At 38.8% G+C, this 12,139-nt stretch overlaps 1 gene segment (V, D, J or C); it reads right to left on the reverse strand.

The window, feature by feature from the left end:
* Positions 1–3,981: 3,981 nt before the first annotated feature.
* LOC114645110 (Ig heavy chain V region 3-like) lies at positions 3,982–4,565 on the reverse strand. The segment is given in 2 exon segments: positions 3,982–4,391; positions 4,503–4,565. Coding segments are annotated over 2 exon segments (459 nt in total).
* Positions 4,566–12,139: the final 7,574 nt, after the last annotated feature.

Genomic DNA, 12,139 nt, shown 5'->3' on the forward strand with positions numbered 1-12,139 from the left:
TGAGTACATGGAACATAATTAAATTTATTTTATATAGTGCTCTTCACTAAGTGCTGGCACAGAGTATTGTGACAAGTTCACCGATAGATACCTTACCCGGCTGGGATGCCTCTATACCAGAAGGACTGGGGGAGAGAACATATTCAGTGCATTACTTCCCCAGGAATAATAGATGGCAGCCCCCCTGGGTTGTAGAAGTGCCTCAGACTCCTACAGGGTTCCATGGGAGTTGGAGTTTTGTGCAGCCCTGTTGGGTTACGTGGGTGGTGCTGCAGGTACTGTTGAGCTCCATGTGGCAGTACTTTCGAGTGTTTTGTGCTGTGAACTGTGCTGTAATAAATAAAAATAAAAAGCGTGTGCTGAACTTGTGTCTTGTGTCTGTCTGTGTCGGGTTTGGGCAGCAGGAGCAAAATTACAAATTACTAATTACATAATGTGTATCCATAAAGACAAAGATTTGTTTAAAGAGGCAAAAAACAAAGGGGTTTGAAACTGATTAACAAAAATGGAGCCCGGCGATATCTATCCATTAATGAATTTTTGTAACTAGAAAGTAGAGAAAAAACAGTAGGGGAGAGGAAAACATAACTAATGAGATCAGGCCTCTGGATCAAAACCACTTTTTATTCTCCACATATTGACAGCTAGTGATAAGTGAAGTGCTTCGCGTAGAGTTGAATTTGTAGCTCAGTGTTTCAATACACAAAAGTGCTTTAAGTGAAGTTTGTTTCATTAACAGAAAAAGATGTCTAGTCCAGTGTTGAAGCATTTACATGCTTTAATTTCATGTACATCTGACTGCCATTGAGCATTTCAATAAAGATTTCTACTGAACATAAAAAATCACAACTTCATTTGCTGTCACCGTGTGAGAATTTTTTGAGCTGTCATACATTTTCTCTTAGTACAATGCCAGGCTTTGCAAAATATGGCAACAATCCTGGTGACCACAATTTTCAAGATGGATGAGAGACAGGGAAGAAACTTGAATGGTGCTTGGTGAGTAATACAATAATAATAATAATAATTTTTTTTAGTGCAGCTCCTCAACCTCTTGTGCCGGAATCAAAACACAGGAACTGGTGGTTGCTAGCAGAGTAGGGTAGGCTTTGATGCCAATATATTGTGAAAAGCAGTGTCTGTGAACTCCAATTCCCCCTTGCCTAGCCCTGCAGCCCTCTCTCCTGTAGATGTTTTCTATTTATGGATTCAATTATTCAACAAGCTATCCAGTTTATTAATGTAGGATTAAATGTATAATCATGAAACCACAGTTAACCAGGAAAAACAAAGAAGTTCATGATTCAAAACCAGCCAGGAGTTACCACAATTATGGAATTCAGCCATACACAGAAAGAATGAATTCTCGACTTATAATAGCAGATGAATTGATAGAGCAACGACAAAAGAGTCAACATGGTGTGAAGACAACAATCTATCTCTCAATGTTGACAAGAAAAAAAAGATAACCGTGGACTTCAAAAAATCACATCCTGCCCACATCCCACTCAGCATCAACGTTTAGATGTGGAGACTGTTAGGAGTACCAAGTTCCTCGGTGTGCACATAACTGAGGAACTTATGTGGACGCATAACACCTCATCACTAATCAAGAAAGCCCAGCAGAGACTACACTTCCTGAGGCGGCTGAAGCGAGCAAGTCTTCCCCCTTCCATCCAGCATAAAAGAAGCAGGCAGCAGTCATGAGTCTCAGACCATACTTCTCTGTTCTCTTCTATTCTCATTTACCCAGAAATATATAAATGCTTCAATCTCTTCATAGATGAACATGATGATCAGTGAAACAATGGTGCATGCCAATTTCCTCTGCAGAACAAATAGTGTAAACACATTTACTTTGGTTTAAAAATGGTATTGTGGTTAGCTATCAAAATATACCTGATTAGAAACCAATGTCCCCAGAACTTGTTAATTTTCAAAGGAAGCAGGCAGTTCTGTATGACCACATTGTGTGTAGATGAGATACTAAATCAAAGCAGTCTGACTATTCAAAGCAGGTGACTCTTTAGCAAGACAGGTAAATATTTATGTCCTGTAGATAGCCATCAACAATAACCTGTAGCAGAATTTTCCAGAAATTTTGCCTTTTCTTTAAACACTGATTTATAGCACACTATACTAAGCAACACACAGAAATGTCATTCTGAATTCTAGCCCATTACACTTTCTTGCCTTAATCCATTATACAATCATACCTGAGCAACACTGAGTACATTGGCTGGCTCTCTTATAAATGGATTGTCTAAAAAATGTCTTCTGAGATTTTCTAGGCAAGGAAGAAAGGAGTTTTGAAATAACACTGATACACTCACTAATCAAGGCACCGGAGAGTGGTGACATTTGGTATGATGATTAACATATGCACTGTTCTCTGTACTCATGACAATAATGATCTTAAAAACCAATTTGTGACTATAATCTTTCCTTCCATGAGTGAGTGGAAATGGTGTGTACAATTCATATGCAGTGGTCTGGCATCCTATCTAGGATGGGTTCCTGCCTCGATTCCACTTTGGTCCTGAATCCTTATGACTGTAAGGATTGTAAATCAGGTGGTTGGAATTTCAACTCAAATAGTAAGGTGCCACAGTAAAAGTAGGAGAGAAATTGGAATGTCAGTTGTGTTCACCAACGCCACTACTGTGTAACTTCTAGTGATAAAGCTTTAAGATTCAGGGTTGACATCTTTTCAGGGCTGTTGGCTCAATATTTTTACAAATTGGTTGATTTTTGATAGTCAAAGCAAATTTTGATAACTGGTAGAAGTGTGCAATCCATCCATCCATCCATTATCCAACCCGCTGAATCCAAACACAGGGTCACGGGGGTCTACTGGAGCCAATCCCAGCCAACACAGGGCACAAGGCAGGAACCAATCCTGGGCAGGGTGCCAACCCACCGCAGGACACACACAAACACACACCAAGCACACACTAGGGCCAATTTAGAATTGCCAATCCACCTAACCAGCATGTCTTTGGACTGTGGGAGGAAACCGGAGCGCCCGGAGGAAACCCACGCAGACACGGGGAGAACATGCAAACTCCACGCAGGGAGGGCCCGGGAAGCGAACCCGGGTCCCCAGGTCTCCCAACTGCGAGGCAGCAGCGCTATCCACTGCGCCACCGTGCCGCCAAAGTGTGCAATTGTGTGTTAAAATTATTTTTCCACAAAGGAAGTTGCTAAAGGCATCACAATACAGAAAGTTCATAATCTCTGCAATAAATAATTTTGTAAGCAGAAAAAAATAATATTTTAAATCACTGTATAATATTTTAAATCACTGTATAATATTTTAAATCACATGCATCCTTATTCTAAAGAAGGACAGTTCATGATTATATAATAGGTAGGCAGTGTGACATAGTTCTTAAGACACTGAACTTTAAAACCAAAGTTAAATACTGTTTTGTTTTTTCCATTATATTTCTATTTCTCTTTTGTTTTCTCTGGATTGATTTTGAAATTGTTGTATCTACAGAAAACCCAGAATCTATCTTGAAGATGTGATCAAATGTACAGCTTTCTAGGACTTGGGTAAAAGCTTCCCATCACTATTGGTGTTTTCCCCTCTGAGTCGATTTGAGGTTCTACACTCACATCTTTTTTTTTTAAATACTGTTGCAAAAGTATGCCACATTAAGGAAACTTAACTGTTTTTGACTCAAATAAAGACAAGACACACCCTTTATTAAGGTTAATTTTCACTACTATAGCATTTTTAAGTATTACGACTTGTGTATTTTTCTCTCTTTTATGATATGAAATTTTGATCTACCATGTCATTCTTCACTACCCCTGGAGTCTCTGTGTTTGTGTGGTGTGTAGGGAGATGCAAGCCTATCTGGTGTGGAGATTTTATTTTCATTTTAAATTCATAACTGCAGTATAACTGTTAACTATATTAAAAATAATGACAAAAACACTTCATCAATTTCTGGAAAGGACAGGAACTACATCTTATTTTTGACTTTGAGAAAATGCATCGATTTCCCTTTGTTTGTTATTTGGATTTTGTATGAGAGATATCAAGAAGTTCCTCGTTGTGCCTGTAGCACAATAATATGTGGCCGTGTCATCAATTTTGAGAGTCTTCATATCCAAATACAGAGCCTGTTTAGAGTTGTCTCTGGAGATTGTAAATCTTCCTTTAATGCTAGTGGCGTACTCTATATCACTGCTGTCAGGGCTAATGTAAGCCAGCCATTCAAGTCCTTTTCCAGGCTCTTGTCGAATCCAGTTTAAGTTGTAAGCAGCAATGGTATCTCCATCACTGTCCTGTCCTGAACCTTGACAGGTCAATCGCAGAGACTCTCCAGGATTTTTTACTTCACTGTTTTTTTGGATCAGGACAATACCTGAATGGACACCTAAAAAACAAAAGAGAATTGGAAAGATATCATGAGATCTAAAGCCGGATTAAAAGTTATTTAAAAACAAAATAAAGAGCAAAGCAAAAATACAAATTAATCTTGACTTACATGACAAAACAGTCATAAACATGCAAATATATAAAGTCTCCATGGCCATTATGCGTATGAGGAAAGAATACACTAAAGGTACAGCAGGAGTGACCTGTGGGAATTTATATGATAAAAACCAAATTGCTTAATTTGCATAATGTAGGCATCAGATATGAGGGGAATATTTAAGAACTGACAACTCACAGAACAGAGGGGCAGATATTTACAAAGAATAATGCACTTTTTAAACCTTTTATAACTAAAGATATTTTTTTTTCTTTTGAATTGTAAAAATATTTATAAATATGAATTTATTACACTGCTTATACAGTGATCCCTCGCTATATCGCGCTTCGCCTTTCGCGGCTTCACTCCATCGCGGATTTTATATGTAAGCATATTTAAATATATATCGCGGATTTTTCGCTGCTTCGCGGGTTTCTGCGGACAATAGGTCTTTTAATTTCTGGTACATGCTTCCTCAGTTGGTTTGCCCAGTTGATTTCATACAAGGGACGCTATTGGCAGATGGCTGAGAAGCTACCCAACTTACTTTCTCTCTCTCTCTCTCTCTCTCTTGCGCTGACGTAGGGGGGTGTGAGCAGGGGGGCTGTGTGCAGCTGCTTCCTGAAGGATATGCTGCACGGTGCTTCGCATACTTAAAAGCTCAAAGGGCACGTATTGATTTTTGACTTTATTTGTTTTTCTGTGGCTCTCTCTCTCTCTCTTCCTGCTCCTGATAGAGGGGGTGTGAGCTGCCGCCTTCAACAGCTTTGTGCCGCGGTGCTTCGCATACTTAAAAGCCAAAAAGCCCTATTGATTTTTTTTTTGACTGCTTGCTTTGCACTCCTTTGAAAAGGAAGATATGTTTGCATTCTTTTAATTGTGAGACAGAACTGTCATCTCTGTCTTGTCATGGAGCACAGTTTAAACTTTTGAAAAAGAGACAAATGTTTGTTTGCAGTGTTTGAATAACGTTCCTGTTTCTCTACAACCTCCTGTGTTTCTGCGCAAATCTGTGACCCAAGCATGACAATATAAAAATAACCATATAAACATATGGTTTCTACTTCGCGGATTTTCCTATTTCGCGGGTGGCTCTGGAACGCAACCCCCGCGATGGAGGAGGGATTACTGTATAACAAATAAAAACCCAACGTAGACATAAGCATTTAGTATATGTTGGAAGATTTGCTTTTTTTGAGTAAAAACATAACAAGCTTTTAAATATACACAATTGATGTGACTTTATTTATTTGCTTTGGCTATGTCAAGCTGCAGGAAGAGTCGGTGTTAGGAGAAATGTCCACAATGGATGGATTCCTCAGTCAATCTTTTTTGTCTAAAGCAGGAGTCACCCATCTTATTAGTGATCTCCATCACTTTTGTCTTCTATGACTTGAATGCCATCAACAAATGTGTGACAGGCAGGCACAAATGAGCCTTTTGTGCTAGTGAGCTCTTCAATAGTCACTATTTAAATGAAGTTTGACTGACACACCTACATATGATCAGTTTAGAGTGTCCAGACAACCTAACTTGTGTGTCTTTGGAATCCATATTACTAACCGAGAATGCTAAACCGGATGATGGACGCAGGCACATCCGGCCATGGGCTGTAGCTGCAAAAAGACGTACTACACAGGCGCAAAAAGAGTCCGCGAGAGGCGGATGAGGAGCCGCGAGAGGGGGACAAAAGAGGCCGCGAGAGGCGGATGAGGGGCCGCGAAAGGCGGACAAGACTACAGAAAAAAGGTGTGAGCACAGAAAAAAGACAAAAAAGGAGAAATGAGGCGCAACGAGCACCGACAAAAAGGAAAAGGCACATAAAAAAGTAGTCAAACGCAGGCAAAGCACGAAACACATTGCACACGAAACTAGACCCAAAAAAAAAAAAAAGACGCTCGCGCACAACAGCAAGGCACCACCACCCCCCCCCTACAGGCACCGGACGGGACACACACCAAGAGGGGGATTCAACAAGCCCATGGAACACAAAACCACCCCACAGACCCTACAAGCAAGGGACGGGACACACACAAAGAGGGGGATTCAACAAGACACACGAACACAAAAAGAAAGAAGACGCTCGCGCAACAACAATCCTCACCCCCACCCCACCCCCCACACACACATCCATAAGAAGTGACACCCAAAGCCACATATTCTAAAGTGAACGTCAGCACCTTCACACTAGACAGCATAGGTGTCAGCATAGGTGGATCTCCTTACAATAAAGCACTATTAATCGTTCAACTGCAGAAAAGGAAACATATTAACAGTGACTGCGATCCTCCTTATTACTTATCCATATTTCGCATGCTGAGAAAGAAACAAGTCATGAATACACGGTCACGGGTACAAAACGAAAAGGAAAGGATAACAGGAACAAACACACGAACACGAAAGAAACAACAAAATAGACGGCTATGCAGCATAGGTGGATCTCATTACAATAAGGCACTATTAACCGTTCAACCACAGAAAAGGCTCCATATTAACAGTGAGTGCAATACTCCTTATTACTTATCCATATTTCTAAAAGAAAAAATGTCTCGACTCCAAAAACGCAAAGCTCAACTAAAGCTTCTAACTAACGATGTACCTAAAAGTAAAAACTTTATGAACTGCATTAGATCCAAAAATAGTTCATTTGCTTTTGCATCTACCGGAGTAAATATCAGGCCACCAAAAGGCAATGGCCCATACTGCTTTCCCATATGTGCACAAATACTGCATCGCATTGGAACAGTGCACCCTGAAACAAATCAACAACGCAAATATGCACAAATCTACATCCTAGATCCACATGACGCAAACTATCAATCAAAGTGCTGCATCGCAACAGGCACGGATTCAAAACGAAACACCTCCCGTCTCAAACATACGTTAACGGCAAGGAAGGCTACAACAGTCTTCTCACACAGCACAGGCAAATCGATTACAGCTCCAAAACAACACGTCCCAAATACTACACATGCAACAACGCGCCTCTCAAACGGCACAAGCAAAACATACACCAGGAAAATTCATTCGGATTAATGAATGTCATTTGCAATCATTGTCATTCAGTTCACTTCCCTGAAGAAACAACTGGCAATACAAGTTATACATTTACACGTTGTTGTCAAAAGGGTCAAATTAGACTGCCTTCTTTACATTCATATACTGAATATCTACAAAAGCTTCTAACTAATGATGTACCTGAAAGTGAAATCTTTATCAACTGCATTAGATCCTACAAATCGGTATTCACTATGAACATTACCGGTGGCACTGCACGTGACATCCGTCTTGAAAAAATGTTAATTATTGATGAATGTACAATGGCATAAAGTCACTTACTCAACACCATTCATAAACTTCTACAAACGTTTATGAATAATAATATTCGATTTGGATGAAAGGTACTTTTATGAGGAGGAGATTTTAGACAGTGATTAGCTATTCTTCCAGATGCCATGCACTCAGCTATTGTTCAGTGCACCTTAAAATACGCAGACAATTGGCATTGCTTTCAAAAGATACACTTAGTAAAAAAGATACGATGTCCAGAACCAGATCATAACAATTGCTTATTACAACTGAGAGATGGTACACTCACCAATACAGATGGACTTCAGCCACATATTATTACAATTCCTCAAGCCTTTATCTGCGACAACTTAGTTACAGAGAGATTTGGAACAGCAATCTCATTAGACCAAATGCCCCTTTTAACACAACGCACTATATTATGTCCAAAAAATATTAATATGGAAAACATTAATACCCAAGTCATTCCATTACTTCCTGGAGAGACACAACTCTTTCTAAGCTCTGACAAACTTGACTCTGATCACAACAATAACCATCTTAAATGACCTTACAAGTTCTGAGCTGGAATTACCTTTTACACTTAAACGGCGTGTACAAAGAAATTTTCAAATAAACCTTTACACTGTGCCACACACTTTATTGTTTGCTTTGTATTTGCATCATCTACACCAGGGGTAGGCAACGTCGGTCCTGGAGTGCCACAGTATGTGCAGGTTTTTGTTCCAACCCAGTTCCTTAACGAGAACTCAATTATTGCTGATGCAGCACATATTGCTTAAGTGACATTTTAATGCTTCATTTTAGTGGTCTCACTTGTTAAGGTTCTCCAACCTTAATTGCTTATTTCAATCTTAAACTGCTGCATTCAGTGTTTTAATTGCTCCTTATTAGCAATAAGATGTAAAAGACAAAGCAGCCAGCAGTTCTCCAGCTAGCTTTTTTCCAATTACATCTGTGTGTGTTCATCATGCACGGTTTGATTTAATAAAACACTAAATAGAAAAATGTGACAGACTGAAAATGATCTGTTTTAGGCTTCAAATCATTTGGATGATATCTTTGGAAAGGAAAAAAATCTACGATATAAAAGCCTTACATTGCACAGACTAACAAGCCATAAAATTAAATAAGGTCTGAGATTGGCAATGATTGGTTTCTAATTAAGCAATTGGGTTGAATGAAAACCTGTAGCCACTGTGGCTCACCAGGACCGACATTGCCTACCCCTGTTTTACATCTTATTGCTAATAAGGAGCAATTAAAACACTGAATGCAGCAGTTTAAGATTGAAATAAGCAATTAAGGTTGGAGAACCTTAACAAGCGAGACCACTAAAATGAAGCATTAAAATGTCACTTAAGCAATATGTGCTTCATCAGCAATAATTGAGTTCTCGTTAAGGAACTGGGTTGGAACAAAAACCTGCACATACTGTGGCACTCCAGGACCGACGTTGCCTACCCCTGATCTACACCGTCACACTATTCTATATCTCATTCATACATCACGCTCTTTGTCATTCCCAACACCAGGGGTTGGCGAGCGAAGCGAGCAGGGGGCGGAGCCCCCTAGTCTGATAGAATAAGATAATGTGCACAATCTTCACAGAAAGTGATAAATCCAGGAATTGAACCCAGATCCCTGGACCTGCAATGCGGTATCATTGACCAGATGGTACTAAAACATCTCCTTTACTACAACCTAAATGTGTTTTTATATATAGCAGAACGTGACACAGATAGATAGATAGATAGATAGATAGATAGATAGATAGATAGATAGATAGATAGATAGATAGATAGATAGATAGATAGATAGATAGATAGATAGGATAGGCAAGTATTATTCTAGGGGAAGTAGAAGCTGAGTGAAAAGCATGTCACCTTGGAGCTGCACTGACATTTAATTCCACAAGAGGGAGTAAAGTTTTAGTTTGGTATGCCAGGATCGATACAATCACTTGATTTACCAAAATTAAACCAGAGGATGAGCTGGATTTGACGCGAGGATAATGTTTTAAAGCTGCTCCAAGCCAGATGGCTGTTGAGAGGGGTGACAGAGGTAAAGGTTTCCTGGCAGGCTTAAAAATAAAGCAGTTGGGAAGAAAGGAGGTCTTAGTGGCACTGGAGATTTGGTTAAGTACAGTAGTTAAACCACTCAATCTTTAAGACAGGAGCTTAAACACACCTCATTCATTTTAAATTAGTTTTTTTTGTGATCTTTCCCAATGACTGTTAGTAAACAGAAAGAAATGCTGTTATTATTAAAGGAACTCAGTGTTTACAGTTTGCTAATAGTATATTATATGAAGTGAGTTTTACATGATGTGATTTTTCTACAATATTTAATAGGCTGACCCTGCGCTCTGACCACCAAAGGTCATATGAAAAGACAATATCCTCTCAATGATTAATAAAGTATATCAAATCAAAATCAAACAATGAAAAATACTATGTGTGGCTTTTATACCAAGTAACACTGTTGAGAAGAGACTTCAACTACCTGTGAGAAAAAGTGAGTTTCACATAAGACCCACACACTTGATGTACAAGCTGTGTCATACAATAACATGAGTATATTCTCAGCATCACGAGGTTGGGAAACATTGTTCTTAGCTACATCTTTCATTACTTTTGTAGCTACTGTATCCAGGGAATTACACAAAAGAGAAGCACAATATAATCAAAAATTGAGTCACAAATTTAAAACTTCTTCATGCAACCGGGTTTTCTTCACTTTGTTTAGTTTAAAAAATACTTTAAGAGTTTTGTCAGATGTTGAGGCTTATTAAATATAAACAGATACTAGACTGAACTTGCACATCCATATCTCATACTAGTGCTGAATGTCAAGCATTAGACCATATTAAGGTCTAGAGAAATAATTCCTGGCTGGTCTTTAAGGAAATTCTATATAATTATAAAAGACAATTGCAAAGAAAGGAAATGCTGGACAAACATTCAGCGCTGTTTCATTTTTATTGTTTTTAAAAGTTCTGTTGGAGCTGTGGATGTCTAGTGCATGGAGCATAATTCAAGTGATTTCACTTTATTTTTATATAGTGTTCTTTACTAACTGTTGGAGCAATGTGACAAGTTCATGATAGATACAAATACAAACTTTACATATTACTAATTACATAATGTGTATCTATAAAGACATATAGTAGCTTTGTTTTAACAAGCAAAAAACAAAGGGGTTTGAAACTGATCAACAAAAATGGAGCCAAGCAATATCTACCCATTAATTAATTGTTGAACTATGACCATTGGAAAACATACAATAACTGATGGGTCCAGGGGCCTCATGCATAACACCGTGCATAGAATTCACACAAAAGCATGATGTAAGGATAAAAGCAGAAATGTCTGCATGCACAAAAAAAATCCAGATGCATAAATCTGTGCGTTCACCAACTTCCACGTTCTTCCGCAACATAAATCCCGGTCAGCGTGAAAAGTAACGCACGTGCACGCGCCTGATGCCACTCCCCAAACTCCTCCCAGAATTACGCCTCTTTGAATATGCAAATCAATATAAATAGCCCTTAAGCTCAGCGTTCTGTGAAAAGGCAATGGCAAAAGCACGGGGGGAAATAGAAGAATTTCAGCGAATACCAAGTGGAGGCAAAGGAAAAACGTACTATTTGTTGGTTTAAACAGTGGTATAAACAACAAAAGGAAGTTGATTGAGTGACAGAGTGTCGGAGAAACTTGAAAGCTCAAGTTCATAAAGTCGCACAGTTCCTGAAATAAAAAATAAGTTGTCAGATATCAAAGTCGCAGTGAAAAGGCAAGTCATGGCCCACTGTCTGAGTGTCATATGAAAGCTTATTAGGGTACAGAGAAAAGAAAAAAAAATAGGGACACAGAGGGAAAAAACTCGAAATGTCAAATTTAATCTCGAAATTTCCATTATAATCATGTGGTTTATTTTGTCATTAAAGTAGAACATCATAAACTTCATCTTAAAATCATTTAATTTGCAAGTTTCTCAAATACCATCGTAACTAAAGTAGCACGTTAAATGCTTTGTTTTGTATTTGATCACTACGTGCTTCTTAAACGGGCTTTCTCTTCCTCCGACAGGACACAGAGTCCATTACATTTGTGATACTACAGCTCTCTGAATAATTTAAATTGTCATGCTTGGGTCACAGATTTGCACAGAGACACAGGAGGTTGTAGAAAAAAAGGAACTTTATTCAAAGCACTGCAAACAAACATTTGTCTCTTTTCAAAAGTTTAAACGTGCTTCATGACAAGTCAGAGATGACAGTTCCGCCAGAAGCAGAGAATGTCTGAGAGAGAGAGAGAAACAAAACAACCAGTTCCAAA

This window comes from Erpetoichthys calabaricus, chromosome 2, assembly GCF_900747795.2.
Source record: "Erpetoichthys calabaricus chromosome 2, fErpCal1.3, whole genome shotgun sequence".
Taxonomy (NCBI): domain Eukaryota; kingdom Metazoa; phylum Chordata; class Cladistia; order Polypteriformes; family Polypteridae; genus Erpetoichthys; species Erpetoichthys calabaricus.